Source organism: Poromitra crassiceps, assembly GCF_964638095.1.
Source record: "Poromitra crassiceps genome assembly, contig: HAP1_SCAFFOLD_59, whole genome shotgun sequence".
NCBI lineage: Eukaryota > Metazoa > Chordata > Actinopteri > Beryciformes > Melamphaidae > Poromitra > Poromitra crassiceps.
The window spans coordinates 1,262,435-1,287,204 of record NW_028152258.1 but is presented as its reverse complement, the minus strand read 5'-3'; the positions used below and the strand labels follow the sequence as shown (position 1 = coordinate 1,287,204).

At 44.9% G+C, this 24,770-nt stretch overlaps 1 protein-coding gene across 3 annotated transcripts in view; it reads left to right on the top strand.

The window, feature by feature from the left end:
* Positions 1–1,977: 1,977 nt before the first annotated feature.
* The window catches only part of LOC310800758 (CMP-N-acetylneuraminate-beta-galactosamide-alpha-2,3-sialyltransferase 2-like), a 79,462-nt gene continuing 56,669 nt past the window's right edge, over positions 1,978–24,770 (top strand). For 2 of the 3 annotated variants that reach the window (XM_083664688.1, XM_083664687.1), the window contains exons 1-4: positions 1,981–2,113; positions 2,546–2,641; positions 15,774–15,906; positions 16,336–16,408. In XM_083664688.1, the coding sequence (XP_083520814.1) occupies positions 2,627–2,641; positions 15,774–15,906; positions 16,336–16,408 (221 nt within the window). In that variant the 5' untranslated portion in view covers positions 1,981–2,113; positions 2,546–2,626. Of the gene's footprint in view, positions 2,114–2,545; positions 2,642–15,773; positions 15,907–16,335; positions 16,409–24,770 lie in introns of all 3 variants that reach the window. The other variant, XM_083664689.1, reaches the window with a different exon arrangement.

Here is a 24,770-nt window from a genome sequence, read left to right as displayed (position 1 = left end):
TGACACCCAGGCTGGTGACCAGTGAGGAGAGGGGGATGGAGTGTCCATCGATGGTGATGTGGATGATGCCGGCCTGTTTTATTTGGTGAGGTCTACCGATGAGGATGGCTTCAGTTTTACTCCCGTTGAGCTGAAGGGAGCTGTTGCTCATCCAGTGACGGATGTCATTGAGGCATTTGGTGGCCCGGGCTTGAGTCAGATGGATGTCTGGGGAGGTTTGAAAATAGATTTGAGTGTCATCGGCGTAGCAGTGGAAATTGATGTTGTGGCTCTTCAGTATCTTCCCCAGGGGGAGCATGTACACCAGGAAGAGCAGGGGACCCAGGACTGATCCCTGTGCGACACCAGAGGTGACACTCCTGATGCTGGAGATGAAGCTGCGCAGCGCGACATACTCCAGTCTTCCTGAGAGAAAGGAGAGGAAGACGTCGAGGGCAGTGCCTGTGACTCCCACCTCCCTGAGACGCTGAGACAGGATGACATGGTCCACCGTATCAAATGCGGCGCTCAAGTCCAGGAGAATCAGCAGGCTGGGGGAGCCGGAGTCTGCCGCCATGAGCAGGTCATTCACGACTCTCACCAGGGCTGTCTCAGTGCTGTGTGATGGTCTGAAGCCGGACTGGAAGGTCTCATAGAGCTGATGGGATTGGAGGTGGTCATGCAGCTGGACGGCAACAACTTTTTCCAGAACCTTAGCAAGGAAGGGCAGGTTGGAAATTGGTCTATAGTTAGAGAGCACCTCTGGGTCGAGGTTGTGTTTTTTAAGCACCGGTCTGATGGCTGCTAGCTTGAGGGAAGGGGGGACTTCGCCAGTGGCCAGGGACCTGTTTATTATGTAGGTCATGTAGTTCATCCTTGAGTCCAAGTCAATGTTTGAGTCAAATTTGATGAAACTCCGTCAAGGCATTCCTGAGATATCGCGTTAACAAGCTTGAAATTGGCGTTAGAAAGGTCACAGTGACCTTGACCTTTGACCACCAAAATCGAATCAGTTCATGCTTGAGTCCAAGTCGATGTTTGAGGCAAATTTGATTAAATTCCGTTAAGGCATTCCTGAGATATCGCGTTGACAAGCTTGAAAATGGCGTTCGAGAGGTCACAGTGAGCTTGACCTTTGACCACCAAAATCTAATCAGATCATCCTTGAACACTTCACCCAGCCCTTCACAATAAAAGTCCAACACAACACATACTTCACACAGCCCACACATCACACAGCCCCAACGGGTTGGCCAGTCAATCTGAAACTGCACATGGACATTCAGTATTGGTACAGGCAGGGACTGACCAAGCCGATTTGCCATTTGGTCAAATTTAAGCTGTTTATGAGCATTTTTTTTGGTAAGTCTGTGCAGAGTTGTGGCACACGCATCCCCGGGTATACGTAAACTAGTAGACAATGAATGAATGAATTAATGAATGAGTACCTGTCTGCAGTAAATGTGTTCCTAATTGGAAACATTTACAAATATCAAAAGTTCCTATCAAATTCCATAGTGAATACATGAGTTATTTTGACTCATGTGTGTAACATGTATGTTCATGAAGTAAGAAAGAAAAATGAAAAATTATGATTTATGATAATCAAAAACAAGATATTTAATGAATACCTGGGATATTGATAAAAGACATTTATTTTAAAGATATAGCAAAGAAACACTCATACCCCCCCCCCCGTGCTCTCCTCAGGTTCCCAGTTAGTTGGGCTGCATAATTAATTTTAAAATATTAAATTTCAAGGCCCTACATGGCTTGGCCCCTAGATACCTTAGTGATATTCTGAGCCCTTATGAGCCAGAGTGCAGCCTATGAGATCTGTAGATCATTCCTCGGCCCGGCTGGTGACTAAGCCACCTTGGCACCCAAGCTGGAATAACCTGTCAGTTGAGTTTAGGGAAGGACATTCTGTGACGTCTGTTATTGTTGGAACCCGTTTTTGGCTGTGTCACTCAACTGGCATTCATGTATTTGCCATTTGCAGGGACTGACAGCATCACATCGGATAGTTGAACTAATTGTGTGAAACCACACATTTTGTCTGCAGTGTAGAACCTTTTGTTTTACGTCAGGCTTGGTTCACAAAAGTATTTTTGTTGGGATCCAGCAGCACTTGGTGAGCTATTTGTTTGTTACTGAGCTATCTTTCTGTTTTAGTTAAATCTGTGTTTCATTTGAAAGGCTGTGGTACTGTGTAGTGTTCCCAAAGATTATCAAACGTGCATCTCATTGAAATGGCTGTTTTTTTGATATAGGCTATAACATACACATTTAAAAATATTTGTTTCTTTAATAGGGTAGGGATGTGTGAGATTTTAATTCTAGCCTATTTCAATAGTCTATATCAGAATTGTCCACTCGGGTTAAGCTATTGTTGCATGGTGCAATTGCGGGGAAAGAGGTTACTGTATAGCCTCTTGGCCGGCACAACTATCTCAAAACCAATCTACTGTTACCTTACACCTGTATGGTCGGTTATGTAGCCTAATAAAACCATGACAAATGAATTCTCATTTGTAAATCAAGGTGTGTGTTTTCTGCAATGTAGGCTATAGTTGAAAATCAACGTGGCATTCTGAGGAGGGAAGAGTCTGTGCGCGCGCGAGGTGTTGGAGAGAGAGTGACATCCATGCCAAGGTTCAAGGTAGTCTTTATTATCCCCGAGGGGCAATTTGTGAAGCAGCAAGTAGAAGCACAAAAAACCAGTAGAAGCACAAAAAATAACAAGCAACAAATCATCAAACAAACAGACAGCAAACAGACCTCAGCACAACAATTGACAGCAGTTACAGTGGAAATCACATGGGGCTATTTAAGAAGCCGATGGCAGCAGGAACACATTTTTTGTGTTTTTGTGCCTGTTGGTTCTGCACTTTGGCAGACTGAATCTGCGACCGGACGGGAGCAGCTCAAACTCTAGGCTCAGAGGGTAGCTAGGGTCAGCCAAGACTACTGTACTACTGTGTAGTAGTAGCCACAAGGAGGGAGGAGCTGGCTGTGAGCTGTGAGCCACAAGGTGAAGGCTTTTGCCACTGATATGATGTCTGTAATGATTGGTCACTGAGAAGCCAGACTCCTGTATATAATGTTTTCCATTTCCTCCTGTCAGCATATACTTGAAAAAGGTCTTATACCGAAACGTTGTGTATTACATTTTCCAATTTTGAGCAAGTGAAGACAGTGTGCGGGTGTCCATTATTTTTCTAAGAATATAATGAATGAAAAAATGAGCGTCTGCACATCAGGGTAAAACACATTTGATTGATATTTTATTATAAAAAATATGAAAAATGAAAAAAAAAAAATATAAAAAAAATATTACCGTATATAAAATCTCCAATCTAATAGAGCAGGACCATCCTCCTATGCCTTACTGGAAAAACCTCCTCTCCCGACTCACCCCCAACACCCAGCCTGCCTACCCGGCCCAGCCCCCACCTTCTCCAGGGAGACCCCCCTCCACGACCCGGCACGGGAGCGTACCTATGTTCCCCGGGTTCTATGTTCCCCGGGTTCTATGTTCCCCGCTCATGCTAAAAAGGGTTCTATGTTCCCCGGGTCCTATGTTCCCCGCTCCCGAAAAAGGGTCCTAGTTCCCCGCTCCCGAAAAAGGGTCCTATATATGTTCCCCGCTCGTATGCATAAAGTCGGCGAGTAGCGCACCGCCGGACGCCTCCACAACCATGCTTCACTTCACCCCCAGCACCCAACACCCACTGCCCAGAGACAGCGCACCTTTTTCAGCGTGACTCCATACTACAGTGCACTGCCTCGGGTCGCTGGCGCTCTCTGGCTCATCTTGAAAATATGGGGTTTGGCTTGCAAAAGTTCCAGTTTCAGAGCCGCATTTAAATGAGAAATAAATACACAATTAAACTTTGAAACAACAGTATTTATTGTGTTTATTGCGTATTTTCAGGGGATATGGATGTTTCTGATGCGCTATGGCGCAGTAGGCTATGCCTCATGTTTTCCTGGCACAATGCCATGATAAGAAAGTTTTCCCTAGCAATTTGTAACATTTATACAGAGGCTAGAGAAGCATATGTCGGCCACGTAGTGATATAACACTTATTATTTCGCTTTCTTTTTTCTTCGCCCATATGCTTGCGCAGTAGCCTGTGGGAAGTAGCCTGTTGCAGAGGAAAGCGAAATTAAACAATTTATTTTAATGGCTTTACAGCACTTGTGCATGTTCGTGGGTTATATAGGCAGAGGCGATTTGTGCTGCGTGAATGGTGCAAATATTGATCTCTCTCTCTCTCTCTCTCTCTCTCTCTCTCTCTCTCTCTCTCTCTCTGAAAAATGTAATATTATGGATAGACAGACTGGCAGAGAAGCTGGGCAGCATGGGTGTGAATCACATCCTCATAAGGTGGATATACAACTTCCTTACTGAGAGGCAACAGTATGTCCACGTCCATGGAGGACAATCATCTCACGGAAGTGACGTTCAGTGACGCGTCAGCGTTTGTGTTTTGCCCGCCAGAAGCTCTGTCCTAATTTGACATTTTATCCAGTTTTAAGCTAGAATTTTACGCTGCACTTTTATTCACTTGTTCTGCTGCATTCGTTCTTCACACCGGACTAAATGTTTTAAGGATCGGCTCCCTGGATTTTATATTATCTTGATCCAATTTCACCGACCCCTGACTCACAGGCTATGCTTAGCCCTGTTCTTAGCATGTAGCCTGTAGCCGGCTAAACAGGCTGCTTTTATCGAGGATTTAAACTGTTTTACAATCGGATTTTACCTGTGTCTACTCCGAGACGTTTTCCCAGAGGAAGCCAATTCAGACAAACTTACCAGCGCTGATCAATCCGCAGCGGGCCCTTTTATGGGCCCTCCGTGGTAAGTTTCTGCTGCACCCCGCTCTGCCTCTCCTCCCTGGGCTGAATTCAACTCTTTCACCGCTGCGGGCTCCTCTTGGAGCCCCTGCGTGTAAGTTTCTCTCCTACTCCTCGCCCGCTTGCTGTGACAGCTAAAAATCCTGTGTGGCTCCCTGGCTCTTCCCCTGTCTGTTGCCTGTGTCTTGTCCATCTGTTGCAGCTGTGATGGTCACATCGGCGGAGATCACCGAGCTGAAAACTGAACTGCAGTCCATTGAGCGGCTCATCGAAGAACTTCTCCAGCGACAGACAGAGCTGAGTTCCCAGCTATGGCACCTCGAGCCAGCGGCCGGTCCGAGTCACGCTCCTGACCGTCCTCCTTCCTGGGCAACGATTGTGAAGGGTCGCAATAAACACAATAATGGGCTCCCACTTCCACTCTACGACCCGTCCAGTATCGTCGACGAATCGATCTCACTCTCAAACTTCTTCTCTCCGTTGGCCTCCCAGGACACCGTCTCCTCACCTATCCTTCCTCCTGCCCGCAGATCGATCACTGTCCGACGGACTGTCAATAAGAAGCGTACCGCTGCTAGCCTCTCCTCTCCCACGGGCTCGCTCTCCCCTCCATCAGTCCCCGCCGAGGGCAAACGAGCTCGTCTGTCCCTTCAGCAGCCGGCCAATGTGTATGACCCAGTGTCCACTCCGAAATCGTTCTCTCCTTCATCATCACCGCCTGTTGCTGATATTATCCAGCCCCTGCCCACACCCACGGAGTCGCCAGTCCAGGAGAGCAATCACCCAGCTCACCTGGTCTCAGCTAGCATGTTAGCAACTAGCGTTAGCCAAAACGCTAGCCTTAATGCTAGGCTCGCAGTTTATACATGTAACCCCGAACCTGAGCGACCCGAGATTTTAATTGTTGGAGACTCGATCATCCGATTTGTAAAGCTTCCCGGTGCAATTACATTCTGTCTATCGGGAGGCAAGACTACTGATTTTAATGAGCTAATTCCTGCCCTCCTCGATGTCCACCCCTCTGTCCACACTGTGATAGTGCATACTGGCACTAATGACGCCATGTCCAGGTTATCATTGAAACTTCATGCTGATCTGGAGTCAGTAGTGACCACAGTTCAGAGCCTGGGAAGGAGGTGTGTCCTGTCCGGCCCCATTCCCTCTAGGTCAAAAAGCTCTGAGCATTTTAGTCGTGTTTTTAGTTTACATACATGGATGCAAAATTACAGTTTAGCTACTGGTCTTGATTACATCAGTAACTTTGACTCTTTCTGGACCAAATGGAGCCTGTTAAAAAATGATGGTCTGCATCCTAACAGGAAGGGAATAGGAATGCTGACTTATAACTTTATTAATTTTATTGCTTTTAGCCTTAAGTGACAGTTTTCCCAGCAAGACCCTGCCCAGTATTCTGGCTCTGCATTGTTTAGCCCAGTACCAGAAAATGCGGGTCCTGCTGGCATTAAGCCTCCATCAAGTTGTAATCCCTCCTGTATTTATACTATCATCTCCTCTCGTGGCTCCGTAAGGATCCCTAGAAGAATCTCAGCTGACTCAAATAATCTAGTCTTTATCCCCTGTCAGACAGTTCAGACCTTAGTGCCGTCCTCGGTTAAGCTTGCATTGTTAAATGTAAGATCCCTGTCTAATAAATCATTTGTTTTAAATGATTTTATAATCTCTCAGAATTTAGATTTTTTATTTCTTACAGAGACATGGATCAGGCCCGGTGAAAATTGCACACTTATTGAACTGTGCCCCCCTAGTTATAGCTTTTTTAATTCTCCCAGGCTCACTGGTAGGGGCGGTGGCATTGCGATCGTTTTTAAGAACCACCTAAACTGCAGTCCTGTCACTGTAGAGAAGGAGTTTGAGTTTGAAGTCTCAATGTGCACAATCAACCTTGACAATCCCATATGTTGTATTGTGCTCTATCGCCCTCCTAAATCTAGTTGTAAATTTTTATCTGAATTCTCTGATTTTATATCATCTGTTCTTCTCAAATATGATAGGGTTATTATGGTTGGGGATTTTAATATTCATGTTGATGATCCCTCAAACTCTTTTGCAATAGAATTCTTAAACATCTGTGAATCCTTCAATCTTACACAACATGTATCAGCGCCAACACATGACCGAGGCCACACTCTCGATCTTGTTTTCTCCCTCGGTCTGCCTGTAACTGGCCTCTCTATGGTCGACTTTATTTCTGACCATAACATAATTCTTTTTGAGTCTTGTTTTTATGTTGCCCCTTTAAATAGACGCACTATACGCTCTTGCCTTTTTAATAACCAGTCTGCTACAAAATTTTCCTCTATTTTTATTGAACGTTGTAATACCTTTAGTCTTCTCCACCACTCTGATGTAAATGACCTGGTTAGCTGCTTTAATGATGTTTGCGCACAAACCCTTGATGCCATCGCTCCTCTCACCACCAGGTCAGTGCGTGCTGTAAATCCCTCGCCATGGATGAATGACCGTATAAGGCTTTTAAAAAGAAATTGTAGACAGGTGGAGCGACTTTGGAAGAAAACTAAACTTCCGGTACATTATCTCCAAATGAAAGAACTTTTATTCAATCTCAATCGTACTATCAAGGATGCGAGATCAGAATATTTTTCAATGTTAATTGATGCGAATAAGCATAATTCGAGATTCTTATTTAACACTATTAATCACCTTCTTAATCCAGCCCCCCAGGCTGACACAGCTTGCTCCGAAATAAACTGCAATGATTTTCTAGCCTTTTTTGTGGAAAAGATAAATTCCATCCGATTAAATATCACCCCCCCTTCCTCATCTGCAGTTCTAAATGGTACTTGTCCTATTCTCCTGACCCAATTCACCCAGATTTCTCTGCAAGACTTATTTGACGTTGTGGGTCATATGCGTTCATCCTCTTCCCGTTTGGACTGTTTACCTACTAACTTTCTCAAAGAGGTTATTGCCACAATCGCACCATCCTTGCTGAGTATTATAAATACATCACTCTCCTCTGGTTGTGTCCCAGATCACTTTAAGCTTGCTAGTGTCCATCCCCTCCTTAAAAAACCCAACCTAGACCCATCCCAGCTACAGAACTATAGACCCATCTCAAAGTTACCATTTCCATCCAAAATTCTGGAAAAGGTGGTTGCTAATCAACTCCTGCAGGTACTAAATGAAAATGACATTTTTGATAAATTTCAGTCTGGCTTCCGCCAACAGCACAGTACAGAAACTGCCTTGCTCAGAGTAACAAACGACATTCTTATGCATGCGGATGCGGGGGATCACTCAATTCTAGTGCTGCTTGATTTAACACATTAAGTGCCAGAGACGACCTAACTCGTCTTACATAATCCAGCGCTTAAGTGCCAAGGACGAGCTAACTCGTCTTACATAAACATTTTTTTTTTTTGACGGTGGGACATCAATCAACCCCTTTTACATCTTCGAGATAACTATTTGGAGCAAGAGCATGTGTGTAATCTATTTTACCGACCACTAAGTGGCGACAGAGACCGAGAGAAGCCACAGCCACGGGACCCAAAAGCAGCCGCCTCCCGCGGAAATGGCTTGGCGATTTTACAGTCAGAAGCCCGGACACACACACAGAACGGACAGAGATCTCTTCCCCCCAGAGCCGCGGAGCAACGCGCGAACACACACACACACACACACACACACACACACACACACACACACACACACACACACACACACACCGCGGGAGCAAGCCATTCAAGGAAATGGCTTGGCGATTTTACAGTAATCCATTTCAGACTCGTCCCCGCACGCAGGCAAGCAGGCAGGCAGGCACGCAGACAGACAGGCAGGCAGCACAACGCGCTTCTGACACGCCCGCTGTTAGGAGGAAGGAGGAGAAGACACACGGAGGGAGGAGTTTGAATGAGAGGGGTGTTTCCTGTTGTTATGGAGGAAATTACTGTTCAAAACTATTGTTTAGAATGTCTGACGGTCTTACTGATGCCAAAAATGAATGGTTAAAGTGACTGTTTCACAAAAAGCCATTTATCTCTGAATAAATTTCCAGACGCTGAAACCATGCTGTACTCAACGGCTAATATCTACATAACTACTAACTCTGCAAACTAACTCTTTTAGACAGAGAAAGCACACATTCTATTAGTTATTTTTAGATGATTGGTGTTCATGAATTCTTAACAGAAAAGAATCCTCGGCTGTTCTAAAATGAGCCAGAATCGTCAAAAACACCCCTGGCACAACTTACCTACAGGAATGAAAACATGGCTGGCATTCAATGTGTTAAGTGCAGCTTTTGACACCATCGATCACCCCATCCTGCTGGAGAGGCTAAAGAAATGGGTTGGCATCTCTGGAACTGCATTGGATTGGTTCTCCTCCTACCTCTCTAACAGATCTTTCTCTGTGTGTTTTAATGACTGCATCTCAGCGTATGCTCCTCTGCTGTGCGGGGTCCCTCAGGGATCAATCCGTGGCCCCATCTTATTTGCCTGTTACATGCTCCCCCTTGGCCTGTTAATAAGCAGCTTCCAAAATATGTCATACCACTGTTATGCAGATGATACGCAGCTTTATTTGTCGGTGAAACCAAACGACCAGAGCAACCTATTTATCCTCCAGGATTGCTTGGCTGCCATAAAAAATTGGATGTCGCTAAATTTCCTCCAACTAAATGCTGATAAAACTGAGATTTTGATTTTTGCTCCTGATCACTCTGCCACTGATATAAGTCACTGTATAGGCCCTCTTGGAAACAACATAAAAGATTCATCAAGAAATTTAGGTGTTATTTTTGACCCTCACCTCAATTTTGACTTGCACGTTAAAAAAACTGTTCAATCCTGCTTCTTTCATCTGCGTAATATTGCAAAAATTAAATCAGTTCTCTCTGCAAAAAATATGGAAACACTCATTCACGCCCTAATTTCCTCACGCCTTGATTACTGCAATGCCCTCTTTACATGCCTCAGTGATGCCACCTTGTCCAGGCTTCAACTGGTCCAAAATGCAGCTGCAAGGCTTTTAACCAGGACAAGCCGTAGGTCTCACATCTCCCCCATTCTGGCCTCCTTACACTGGCTGCCAGTGAGACAGAGAATTTATTTTAAAATACTTTTAATCACTTTTAAAGCTTTGCGAGGCCTAGCCCCTCGCTACATCTCTGAACTCCTGAAGCCATATAATTCAGTAAGGCCACTCAGGTCATCGGACCAAGGACTGTTAATTGTCCCCCGAACCAGACTCAGAACAAAAGGTGAGCGGGCTTTCTCGTCCATAGCGCCAACACTGTGGAATCGCCTCCCCCTAGGTATGAGATTGGCAGACTCAGTGTCCACTTTTAAATCACTTCTTAAAACCTATTTATTTAAACAAGCCTTTTATTAATTTTATCCCACTCGCTTCTTTTATTTTTATTTGTGTTGCCTGATTGGTTTTAATTTTTGTTGTTTTATGTGTTGTTCCTTCACATGCTATTGTGTTATGTACCTGTTGCAGTTTGTGCCGGTTGACGTTTTTCTAGCCTGCTTTTTGTGTACTTGTTGGCTAAATTTTGAACGAACGAACCTGCTATAAATCTGTTTTTATTTCCTGTATGTAAAGCACTTTGTGATCCATGGATTTGAAAAGTGCTATATAAATAAAGTATTACTTACTTACTTACTTACTATCTGTCATCCGCACTTACACCGGGGTGCCACAAGGTTGCGTCCTTGCGCCTCTATTGTTCATACTGTACATTAACGACTTAATTAGTCATCAGGACTATTGTACAATGATTAAATTTGCAGATGATGTAGCTCTGATCGGCCTTTTGAATGACGACGAGACCAGTTATAGAGCTGTGATTGACCACTTCTATAACTGGTGCTCAGATAACTCACTGATTTTAAACACAAAAAAGACCAAAGAAATGGTCTTTGATTTTAGACGAAACCCGGTTTCTCTGTCCCCCGTGTCTATAAATAATTTACCAATTGAAATAGTACAGGAGTACAAATACCTGGGCACTATTATTGATAGTAAACTCACATGGAATGCCAACACCAATGCCAGGTCTGCAAAGGCCCAACAACGTCTCTACTTCCTAAGGAAACTTAGAAGTTTTAAAGTGGACAGAACCTTGCAGATACTGTTCTATAAGACCTGCATCCAGAGTGTTCTGACTTTCTGTATTCAGTGATGGGGAGGAGCACTAAGTGTGCAGAACAAGAATAAATTAGACAGGGTCGCTAAACTAGGAGGTAAGATAACTGGTGAACCAATGTGCAATATTACCATCATGTCAGATCAGAACACCAGGAAATTGGCGGAAAAGATCATAGGTGATCCACTGCACCCCCTATGGTCTGAGTATGCACTCTTACCTTCAGGGCGAAGGTACTGTATGCCCAGGATGAAAACTAAACGAGGCATTACATCCTTCGTCCCACGCAGCATTCAGCTGCTTAACAAGCTTTAGCTCATAGCTTGATTTCTTAGCACTTTAAATTTGCACCTTGCACCTTGTGCCTTATTGATCATGCGATTTTATGCTTTTTTATGATGTATGTATTTTATGCTTATATATTTTTATTTTTATATGTTGTGCTTTATGTGTGCCTGTGTTCTTTTTGGGCTCTCCCTGTGCATAACAAATTCCCTGAGGGGCAATAAAGGTTTCATTCATTCATAGCATGTTGCTGCTCCTGCTGCTGAATGTGTGCATACTGTATATCTGAGCCTATAGACTCGAGCTTTCCCTCATGCAGTCTGTCAATGAAGTCTCACAACCTGGAGATATTGTGGTTTGCACTCGCCGACTTTACGCATACGAGCGGGGAACATAGGACCCGGGGAACATAGGACCCTTTTTTGGGAGCGGGGAACATAGGACCCGGGGAACATAGAACCCTTTTTAGCAGGAGCGGGGAACATAGAACCTGGGGAACATAGAACCCGGGGAACATAGGCATGACCCCCCCGGCACACTAGCTGAACCTGCGCACCCCACACTTAAGCACCCCTCCCCAGGCTACACACAGACTCCCGCCCCGCCAGACCCTCATTCCCCCGGTAATCCAATTCAAAACGCAAATCACTTTTTGGCACAGGTGGTCACCTCGGAGAATGTGGGCTCAGGGTGGGTAGAGGCAGCGCTATGCGCGGTCCCACAGAGCGAAATAAGTTTCTGGCAGCAAATAACTTTTTGGCACAAAAGCATGACAAACGAATTCTCATTTTTAAATCAAGGTGTGTTTTTTCTGCAATGTAGGCTAGGCAATGTAGTTGAAATTGTCCACTCGGGTTAAGCTATTGTTCGCAATGTAGTTGAAAATCAACGTGGTATTCTCAGGAGGGAAGAGTGTGTCCGCTCGCGAGGTGTTGGAGAGAGAGTGACATTGTGCCGTGTGTAATGTATCCAAGCAAGTATTTCCTGCACTGCGCGGAGAATAATAATAATAATAATAATAATAATAATAATAATAATAATAATACATTCAATTTATATAGCGCTTTTCTAAGTACTCAAAGTCGCTTTACACACAGAGTAAAATAATTTAATAAGTACATTTGTAATAGGAAAATAAATAGAAAATAAGTGATGGGGTTAGCAGGTGAAGGTGAGTGTGAGGAGGTGGGTCTTGAGGGCCTGTTTGAAAGATGGTAGGGTGTTTGCTTGACGGATGTGGAGAGTGTTCCAGAGGTAGGGTGCAGCGACTGAGAAGGCCCTGTAGCCCCAGGTCCGGAGCTTGGTCCTGGGGATCTTCAAGCAGTTGGTGTCTCCAGACCTGAGGCTGCGAGTGGGGGCGTGGTGGGGGAGGAGATCGGAGAGGTAGGGGGGGGGGGGGGGGGGGGGGCAGGTTGTTTAGGGCTTTGTAAGTGGTGAGTAGTATTTTGAAGTTGATCCTATATTTGACTGGGAGCCAGTGGAGGTCATGAAGGACAGGGGTGATATGGTCTTGGCGGCGGGTGGAGGTGAGGAGGCGGGCACAATACTGTGTGCGCTTTGGCGTAGTGGAGGTTTTTGAGCTAAGACCTGCTTTTAGGTGGCATTAAAATTGCGTGCACCCAAGGCCATTTTTTATAACACATTGCCCTGGAACGCCTATTTTGGCACGGGCAACGCCCAAACCTGTTTACGCTCGGAACATGGCGATGGTACCTTCGCCAGAGCGCAAAATGACACTTGCGGGAGGCAGATGATAGGCTAAGAGGCGCATGGACACATCTGGGCCACGCCTACACCTGTGTCTGCACTTAGATCCCGGCGCAAAACTGAATGGTGGAGGCAGACGATAGCGTAGGGAGGCAGGGAAGATAGCATAAGAGGCGTACAAATGGCAGCGCAAACGATAGCGCCATATGATGATAGGGCCCCAAGAGCGATGCAAATATACAGCACAAAATTGTGATGCACCAATTGTTGACCCACCTGTCAATCACAGCAACATATGTGTACATGTCGGACGCAAATTTCTGAAAAATCGACCTCCGAAAAAATAAACACAGCAATAACGCTCAGCGAAACTTCGCCATTGGTATGCACGTTGCATTTACTGATATAGGTTCGAAAAATATCCCCCCGTGCAAATTAATCGCACGGGGGGAAAAAACGCTCTTGAGCTGCTGTAGCAAGTGAATGTCCAGGTATGGGATTAATCAAGTTGATTTTATCTGATGATGACGACGGTTGCTCACACCATTACACCTCCTGTATGGACAGTAACTAGAGCATGGTCAGAACACATACTGTAGCTAGGTGGGCATAAAGTTTGACCGGAGTGGCATGATTTCTCAATGTACTGCCCCCCATCCCCCTCTCTCTCTCCACACACACACACATATGCACCATGAAATGCAGGGGAAATAATAATCAATTCCATCAGAATTAGTCTACCTACGGAACAAGGTTTTTGGCCTCATCCGGCTATGGGTGGAACCAGACAATTGTCCAACTCCCTCTGATCCGAGTCCCAAGCGAGTCTCAAGTCAATTGGTCCCGAGTCTCAAGCAAGTCCCAAGTCTTTCCTTTTGTCGGCAAGTCAAGTCAAGTCAAGTCACAATGTTATTTCAAGTCAAGTCTCGAGTCGAGTCACAGGTTATGTCAAGTCGAGTCACAGGTTAGAAAAAATGACAAGGCAGAGATTATTTAGGCTGCAGACGTGCGCGTTCACATTAATACGTGCTTGTTGCCAAGCAACACACTTCTCTCAGATGAGCTCGAGACAGCTGACAGACAGCTCCAACTCAGCTCAAACTTATAGAGTTGTATTCAAAGCATAGAAACGTTCTCACAGCTCAATTTAACAGCGCCAACACAAGCAGTTTGATCACAAGTGCAATCAGTACTGAATGCGATGGCAGACTGCGCACTGCGGGCAGTTGACGAAGTCAGGAAGAAATTGAAACATCTTCTTGATGAAAGATCAGCTTTTAAAAACCCGCCGACGATTCCGGCCGCATCACGCGCAGATCAAGATGAGACAGCTGTCAGTGAGTAGCTACGCATTTGGGTGTAACTTTTACGCCTGCTCCATACACAGACGCAGCGCATACAGGGTGCACTAGTCATAAAATTAAGTTAGTCGTAACTTTGAGTTCTACATCGGACGTAGCGTGTAAACCTAGGCGTACGCCCAGCTGGTGCACTCGGCTGATCTTGTCACAAGTCCGAGTCGAGTTTCGAGTCATTTTCTTCCAAGTCCGAGTCTAGTTTCAAGTATTTACCTTCCAAGTCCGAGTCGAGTCGGAAGTCGTCAAATTTGCGACTCGAGTCGACTCGAGTCCGAGTCCCTATGACTCGAGTCCAATTGTCTGGGTGGAACACACCACGACATCCGCCGGGAACCAAAGTGCAGCTGTGCTCCCGCTCAATCCTTGCATTCTGTTCAGAAAACATGGGCGACCCGTCCCGAGTACCTAGCTACCCAAAAAGCTAAAAAAACAAACAAACAACTAAAACTAAATAATGGCATCGCTGCCTGACACACTGGTCAAAACTGTAAAATGGGGGAACAAAAACACTGTGGCACACAAAGCAGGAAGACCACCGGGAAAACAGGGCAGGTCTTCCTGCCTGTAGTAATGGGTACCCTGCTCTCTCTCTCCTTTGAGAGAGCCTGGTGACCCGAGGTTACATCGGAATTACTTAGTAAGGTTCACTGGACATACAGTATAGGCCAAGTGCACGCTCAATACACTGCTATAGTATAGACACCGCTGCTACCTAACACCCATACAGAGCAGGACAAGCAACAGTGGCCTAAAAAATACTTAAAAGATGGATTTGTTTTTCACTCACCAATGAAGGAAAGTGTTAGGCTAACGTTAATTACTCCTTGCAGCAGTGGGCTTCCTGATTTAATTATGACATCCAGGTTCCAGTTCAGTACAGACAGTCTTGCTGGCCACATTGCATCATAGATTAAGCAGGTTGTTTAGGCTACAGTCCGTGCGAGTTTCAGTAACATTGTTAGTTTGATGATCTCAAAACTACCGCTTAACAAACGCCTCCCCTGTCCCCCTACTCTCTGCCACTCAAAGCCACGCTATACAAATGCGCTATACATGACAGAGACAGGCTTCACAGCAAATCAGCTGACAATGACTGACACTCGCAAATCTAAACACTACTAAACAGTGCTACTGTATTGAACCGATTGACATCTCTCAACAGTGACACTAAACGAGTGGACTCCGTCTTTCTTTCTTCTTTTTTTTAAATCCATTTAAACTGGCATTGCCACCAAATGACCCACCCGTCCCAACGGCTCTGAGCATGGTTAGTATTCCTCACTGAAACAAATTAATACCAGTAGCAGTAATGAGGAATGCTAACCATGCCAACACATTTTAGCCTTGATCAGAGATGAAATGCAAAATCTTATCCGTGACATACCTGTAGTAGGCTATATTTGAATAATGATGTTTTTGTTTATTTTGTTATGTCGTTCCAGAAGTTACAGTACGACAGGCTGTCTCTGCCAACAACACTTTCAATTCGGCTGAGAGACAGTTGTGCTGATGGGCTGTCTAGACCCCGCCCCTCTGTCAGCCATGTTGATGAAGAGGAAACTATGTGTTGCCATGGTGATTGCTCTCATCCTCATCGCCAGTCAGACCATCTGGAGGAGACACTTCTTGTCCTTAGCCCCAGCCATCATCCAGGCCACGGCCACCAGAGGAGCAGTCAGTGGGGAGACTACTGAGGGACAATTATATAATTATTATTAAGGGTCCAAGGAGCGCAGGTGCCAGAGCCCTGTTGTATGTGTAAGGATTATTGTTTATATTAGAAAGTGTATGAAACCCATGACCAAAATAGTCATACATTCTACCATTGTGTTACTTATGGATGGTATTATAGTGGCAATAAATTATTCTCCTTATTTGCTGAGGACCCCCTGGAACTCATTCAGTAACCGCTGGGGCTCCCTGGACCCCACTTTGAGAACCAAGCATTTCGATGCTAACAGCTTTAGGAGAGGTCATATGGTCACAGTCTGTTTCTGTTTCCAGGTGTCGAACCCGTGCCCCAGACCAGTGAGGCGGAGCCTGCCAGGCCCCAGGCCAAGAGCCAGGCTGAACCCAGGTAACACAGTGAAGTTCATGGTGTATATGTAAGCCAAACTCCTCTGTGCTAATCTTAATTTACCTCTGACATCAGACTGAGATCATTATTGCTTCAGACAGCATCATGTCCAAGGTTGCTCAGTGTATTGGGTCCCTTTCCTCATCTGTATGGTCTAACCTTATAAATCTTGGGGCCCTATCTTCACAAAAGCGGTAATTTAGCGCTTGCGCATGCTTAACGCCAGGCGCAGTGCAAATTGGAGGTGTGCCAAAGTGCTTCGCTATTTTCCCAACACTGCAAAATGCCATGTGCACTCCCGCAAAATGCCATGTGCGCTCCCGCAAAAGGATTTAATGGATGTGCTTATAATGAGAATTATGCAGGCCACACTGATAGGTCCAGACTCTGGGGGGCGATCGTCATGCCATTTTCTCTTTTTCTAAAGCAGCTACGAGCAATATTTTCGATTGTTATTAACACATTCACTGCCAGCCGTTTTTTTTTTACTGTAGGTAGCTTCTGCCAGAGGGTTTTTTTGAGGATTCTGGCTAATCTTTCAAGACCCGAGGATTATTTTCTGCTAAGATTTTGTGAACACAAAATATCTCAAAAGAACTAATAGAATGTGTGCTTTCTCTGTCTAAAATAGTTAGTTTGTAGAGTTAGTAGTTATGTAGGCATTAGCACTTGAATACAGCATGGTTTCAGCGTCTGAAAATTTAAGCTAAGATAAATAGCTTTTTGTGAAATTCGATAGAACAGTCACTTTAACCATTCATTTTTGGCATCAGTAAGACGTCAGACATCTAAACAATAGTTTTGAACAGTAATTTCCTCCATAACAGCAGGAAACACCCCTCTCCTTCAAACTCCTCCCTCCGTGTGTGTTCTTCTTGGCTGCAGCGGGCGTGTCACAAGCTCGTTTCTGCTGCTGCTTTGCTGCTGCTCCTGTCTGCTGGCGGCCGCTGGGCAAGTCTGGATGGGCTCGCTCGTTTCTTGAGGTTTCGGTTGAGAGCTTTGATGAAGCTTTTGCGACTCTGGTCTTATTTATGCTGCGTGTTTCAAAGTGTGTTGCACCCATAATCTATTATGCAAATTTGCAATCGCCCACCGCCAGCTCCCAAGCGCGAAAGCGAAAGCGTTTTCGCCAATCCATTTTCATGAGAATGGCTTCCTCACACTGCTTTTTGCTTGCCTTCCTCTAGTCTGGAGAGCACTGTCGCCACTTAGTGGGTCGGTGGAATGGGTTGTACACGTTCGGTGGCTCCAATATTTATATAAGAGATGTAAAAGGGTTAGATGCACATCCCACGGTCAAAAAAAAAAAAATCTTTTTTTTGACGTGTTAACACGTTGAGTGCCAAGGACGAGATATCTCGGCTTACATAATCCAACCGTTGAGTGCCAAGGACGAGATATCTCGGCTTACATAAACATTTTTTTTTTTGACGGTGGGACATCGATCAACCCCTTTTACGTCTCCTATACCAATATTGGAGGAAGAGAATGTGTATAATCTATTTTACCGACCAGCTGGTGGCGACAGTGCTCTCCAGACAGAGAGAAAGCCACAGCCGCGGGTCCGCGGGAGAAAGCCATTCTAATTTTCAAGGAAATAGCTCGGCGAAAACGCTTTCGATTTCACACACACACACATACACACACACACACACACACACACACACACGCGCGCGCACACACACACACTCGAGTACCTTTGAGCATAAATAAGACCAGAATCGCAAAAGCTTCTTCAAAGCTCTCAGCCGACACCTCAAGAAACGAACGAGCCCGTTTTACAGTAATCCAGACTGCCCGAGAGCGGCTGCAGAGCCAGCAGCAGCAGCACAGACGGAGGGAGGAGTTTGGAGACACACACACACACACACACACACACACACAATACAGTATACAGACTTGCCCAAGGGCACCCATAATCACAGGCACGTGAGGTGGTTCTAAAAATCCATTTATCTCAAAACTCTCTGAAAATCTCTGAAACCATGCTGTACTCAACGGCTAATATCTACATAACTACTAACTCTACAAACTAACTCTTTTAGACAGAGAAAGCACACATTCTATTAGTTCTTTTTAGATGATTGGTGTTCACGAAGTCTTAACCCTTTTACATCTCTTATATCAATATTGGAGCCACCGAACATGTACAACCCATTCCACCGACCCACTAAGTGGCGACAGTGCTCTCCCAGACTAGAGGAAGGCAAGCAAAAAGCAGTGTGAGGAAGCCATTCTCGTGAAAATGGATTGGCGAAAACGCTTTCGTTTTCGCGCTGATTGCTGGCGGTGCGGGATTGCAAATTTGCATAATAGATTACGGGTGGAACACACTTTGAAACACGCAGCATAAATAAGACCAGAATCGCAAAAGCTTCATCAAAGCTCTCAACACAAACCACAAGAAACGAGCGAGCCGATCCAGACTTGCACAGCGGCCGCCAGCAGACAGGCAGCAGCAGCAGAAGCAGTGAGCCTGGTGACGCGAGGTTACAGCAGCAACAGAAACGAGCTTGTGACATGCCTGCTGCAGCCAAGAAGAACACACACGGAGGGAGGAGTTTGAAGGAGAGGGGTGTTTCCTGCTGTTATGGAGGAAATTACTGTTCAAAACTATTGTTTAGATGTCTGACGTCTTACTGATGCCAAAAATGAATGGTTAAAGTGACTGTTCTATCGAATTTCACCAAAAGCCGTTTATCTCAGAATAATTTTTCAGACGCTGAAACCATGCTGTATTCAACTGCTAATGCTTACATAACTACTAACTCTACAAACTAACTATTTTAGACAGAGAAAGCACACATTCTATTAGTTCTTTTGAGATATTGTGTGTTCACAAAATCTTAGCAGAAAATAATCCTCGGGTCTTGAAAGATGAGCCAGAATCCTCAAAAAAACCCTCTGGCAGAACCTACCTACAGTAAAAAAAAAACGGCTGGCAGTGAATGTGTTAACACGTCATTGGCAGTCAACCGTTGGATTTTTTTTGACGTGTTAACACGTCATTGGCAGTGAACGTGTTAAACAGTCTAAATTTAATATCGATGCCTCACATCTGACCTCTAATAGTAGATGAGACCAACGCCGAGTGAATCGGCGAGTGTTGTATTGATTATAGTCTGTGTGCAGGCCAGGCAGATCAGGAAGTGATTATGGCCACTTCGGCCATAACCACAAAATTACAAAATTACGTTCAAACAAACTGTTAGAATATAACGAGAGATGTTCACAAGAGTATAAAGCCCTTTGAAGTACAGAGGAAAGCCGTCCTTCTTGTTTTGGGTCTGTTGCTAGGCAGCTGTAAACCGTTGCTAGGCAGAGCGAAGCGGTTTACGGCCGTAGCAACAGACCCAAAATATCTTTCCTCGCTACTTTCTGCTCTCGCGAGAATGTCATTCTCAGAAAAATAGTGGAATATTGAGTGCATGTAAACGCAGTCTGTGATTGGAATATCTCTGAATATCACTTACTGTTTTCCTCTGAAAGCTAAGGGCTGCACGGTTAGTAGGATTGCTCCAGTGTGATTGCAGCCCTTTCAGAAGCATTGTAATCCAGCCTTGAACTACAGTGTCCTTTTGGAGACAATGGGCCCTATCTTCGTACAGGCGATATCCCCTATTAGCGCTTGCGCACCTGTTTGCACGTGCCTTAAAGCAGGGAAGATTGCAGTCCGCTGTCCAGGTGTTATGCCGAGTTTTACTTCGTTTCGAACTCAAGCTCTCACTCTAGTGCCTTATCCGCTGCGCACGCAGCCCTATGGAAGACTGTCATTTTGCTCCGAAAAATTACTTTTCATTGAAACCGACCACCCACCAGTAGGTGGCGTGGTGCCCCCCTGGGGCTGACATGGCCACCCACCTCACCCACGTGACTAGGTCACATCCCGTCAGCCCCGGGTACGCCACTCATAGCTCCTTCCAGCCAGCAGAGGACGTGTTATCTAGTAGCTCCGTGTGTTAGCTCAAAGTTAGCGCTCTCAGTAGCTATAGAAATAAGGCTCGTTCCGTCTCACACCTCGAGAGGTTTGCGTGGACGAGATAAAGCAGGCTTCGGGGACCCGATCCTGTTCTCTTCACCAGCGGCGTCGGATCAAGTCATCTGAAGCTAAGAGTGTCTTTCTTGCAGTTAACATCTGTATTAAACGTTTCCCCGGCTGGGGTAGCGTGTATTGGCTTGAGAGCTGACCGAGGTCCGCGCTCAAAACTGTTTAAAGCTAAAGTTGCATACGTGCGATTAAGCATTGGTACTGTGTAGCACAGAACAATAGGCTAAATTATAGCTGCTGCGCAGCAATGGGTCGTGGCTGGGCAAGTCTCAAGGCTTTGAGCTATTATGACATCAAAATTGCTCCAGTGACATCAGTGATGGCATCACAATTGCTTGAGTGACTGATGACATCACAAATACAACCTAATTGCCCTAGGTAATTAAGGCAATTAGGCTATACATGGGGGCAGAATTCAACGTTTTGATGCACTGTTGGCTCAATTTTTGACCAATCGAAAATCTGTTTGATACTTTTATGTAGGACAGTCTAACAATGTAGATGCTGAAGTTTGGTGTCATTTGAAGAAAAAATGTGGGAGGAGTAGGGTTTAATTAGTTTTACAGTTTTTGCAGTTTTGCTGTCTTTAGACTTCATAATTGGCCATAGGTTGCATTGTACAAAAGTTTCTTCTCATTTGGGCCCACATTTCGGTGAAAGTTGCAAAGCTGTAGCACGTATGCCTGATTTTTTATGAATTTTCAAAGTTTGAAACTTTAGACAGTCGCTGTAGTGCCGCTGTTAGGACTATTGGCGCCAAATTTGCGTCAAAGACGTTTGGCATGGGACTGGACCTTTGTGCAAAGTTTGGTTAGTTTTCATGCATGGGAAGTCGAACTTCCCGGGAGAAGAATAATAATACAGGCAAATACAAGTGGCCCTGCCGCTTCGCTGGCCCGGCCACTATAGCCTGGGTAAACCCATCCCCCACGTGACCTGCTCTCAGACCTGTTCTCAGTCACTATGGTCTGGTCCCCCGCCTGTGCTAAACGATTTCCTGCGGTTGTTGGCCCCCCCCCGATAGACCGCTCCATTACGCAACCTTCATCCAACCAGCTTTGTGCACAGAGCACATGCGCAGTGCAGCAGATGGCGTCATCGCTCTGCGACCTTTGTTGTTAGCAAGCGAGCTAACTACACTTTCATTCACTAGGCTACTGCTAGCGACCACAATAGCAGTGCGATGGCTACCACCAATGTGAACGATTTTTGCAGGTTGTGTAAGAGAAACCTTCGTTCTAAAGGCAAGTTGGGCAGCTGCAAACCACTCGAGAAGGGGGTATTTCTACGCCTGGAGAGGGTTGGTGTGAAACTACACCAACAGGATAGCAAATCATGTCGGATTTGCCAGAGTCTGACTGAGGTATGTACTTGTAACCTTATGTATTAGTGCAGCACGATTCATCTACACTTCCCCCGTGCACTCCCGCAAATAAGTAATGTTATGCGCAGCCAGTTTATCAGATAATTTCGCCGTTAAATGTGTCCAGGTGATGAGAAGCCCCAGCTGTACAAGCTGTCCTTTGTATGGTCGCTGCCGTCCGCTCAGACCCGATTTTGATATAGCGTTTGGTGATCTTTTGATCAACAGACCTCATAACTCTCACTTGAAAATGAGATCTTGATCTCAATGTGATTTTACCTGATTAAATAAAGGTTATATAACGGGGACCTATACTGTTACGTGTGTTTACCAACATCATTAAAATATCATAAATGTATCGCTGTTTTAATCAATGGCTACGTTGCTAGCTAGCTAGCTAGCCGTAGACCAGCTATGAACCCGTTTGGATGTTCACTGCCCGTCCACTAAAACGCGATTTCTGATCAACAGACCCCATAACAGTGATCTATACTGTTACATGTGTCTACTAACATCATTAAAAGATCATAAATGTAACGCTGTTCCTGGTACTTTAGTTTTAATCTAAGGCTACGTTGCTAGCTAGCTAGCCTGCCTGCCTTGGCAAAACAACACACACACACTACATCTCTCTCTGTCTAGTCACTATAGCCTGGATGACGTTAGCTAATGCTACCCAGCCTTACATTGGCATAGCTGCATTTAGCTTGTGGTATTATGTAGGCTACACTAATATTGTATAGCTGGCTAGACAGACGAGTTTATCTGGAATCAGTGTGACAAGATCCCTGCTGCTAGCTTGTCTGCCTTTCTGTGTCAGAGTATCTAGCTACAGCGTCAGAGTATCTAGCTCGATAACGCTAGGTGTTATTTTGATCAACATACCTCAACCTCAACAGCTGTCTCTCCTTCTCTCTCTGGATAGACTCCTGTCATGATCTGTTTATTTTATCACAACTTGCAATGTAAGTACTGACGTCCTCTCTGTTTATTCTTTCAGGTATTAATTCGATACCCCTCCAAACAGACCAGGGTGCCATGCCCCACATCAGCCGCAGGTATTGTGGAGAAGGGCAACTGGTCAGCTGCTGCCAACCTGATGAGGAAACAGGCGTGCTTGTTATGCTGGACACTGAATGCCAGTCTGCAGACTTCATCCTCCGGCGCTCTTCGCCTCAGGACTTGAAGGCCTAACGTTGTACCATGGACTGTATACATTCTGTGCTAATGCTAGCATGCTAACATCCTTTTCACACACACACACTGAATATACCGAAATGCTAGATTTGATCATGGACTTAACGCTAATGTTAATCAAAAACGGCCGCAGTCATAACGGTAAGGTGTGTTTGACCTAATTGAAATATTAACGTTAATGCCCTCACATTTCAGCATGGTTACAGATAAACCTATTTAACGCTAGCTAGCTACAGTAGATTTTTGGAGGCGTTAATGTGAATGTCATGACCTAGTGAGCGTAGTATTATACTGTATATTATACATAATCCAGATGTAACCTAGCTATAGCTAGACGTTAAGAGGTTAGCGTGAATGCGACTGAGACCTGACATTACTGAAGTGAATACAAGTGACCTATATTTTTCAATCCTGTCTTTGAATAAAAGTTGTACATTGTGTTATACTTGAAAACCATGTCTTTGCTCCCTTATGTGTTCACAATTACAACAAATCTGTATGGTTTATCTGTTGGCATTAAACCGTGGTATTTCCTTGGGTGATATTCCATATTTGTCATTAAACCTAGCTGTTCACATCAGCATTTTATCACAAGTAGCCTACTTTTATTAAAAAACAAAATAAAATGCAAAGAGAGGTTTCCTTCTCTAACTATTGGTGCGTTCACAAAATATTTACACAATGAGATTTTTTTATTTATAAATAATCATCAATAACGTGGATAATGACATCTGCAGCTGCTGGACGAGAGACAGAAGAAACTACGAACGAAGATTGGAGCAGAGGACATGACTACAGAGAAACTTAACCGACCAGCACTCTGCTTCAATCAATGAATGCTTATAAATAAACCATACACATGAGAATTACCGTTAACGTTACAGCATTTAATAACATAAATATGGTGATATCTGGTGGTCTGAAATTACTCTCTAGCTACAGTAGGGTAACGTTTGAATCAGCGTTTCATAACTATAATAGCCTAATGTTACTGTAGCCTGGATGACGTTAGCTAATGCTACCCAGCCTTCCAGCGTTTATCTTCCATAATGCATTAAATCATAATCACAATGCTATGAAGACATTAGCTGATCACCACAGAGCTGCACAGACAAGTTTATCAGATAATTTCGCCGTAAAATGTGTCCAGGTGATCAGCTCTGAAGCCCCGGCTTGTATGGTCCGCTAAAATCCGATTTCGATATAGGTGTTATTTTGATCAACAGACCTAGCATCACATTATTCAGTTTAAGGATCCTTATGTGGAAACATTTTGAGAACCACTGTTTTGAAGTACTATTACTATAGCTGTTTTCATTCTCACATGACAATACAACAGAATAGAGTATCAAACAAAAACATTTTTATTCAGTTCCACCATGATTCCCACATTAACATTAACAGCTGTTTTCATTTCCTCAATGTAGTTGCATAGCCATATAGCTAGTAGCTAGCTCGGGAGCTATGCTTTAGAGAGGCCAAATGCTAACGGCTACCAGTGCTTGAGCCGCAGCAGCTGTTACACGTCATTGACAAAGACGCACTCTCTGATTGGCCGATCACGGCAGGACTGATGTTGGCAGTCACGCCGTCACTCATTGGCTGCGGGGTGGCTGCGGGTCTGCGCGGGTCTTTCAATCGCCCCAGAAATCGTTGTGAATGGCCCGGAGTCTAGACGCTAGTGACTGGGAACTGAGAGAGCAGGTCACGTGGGGGCTGGGTTTACCTAGGCTACGGCCACTAATGGTGGTCTC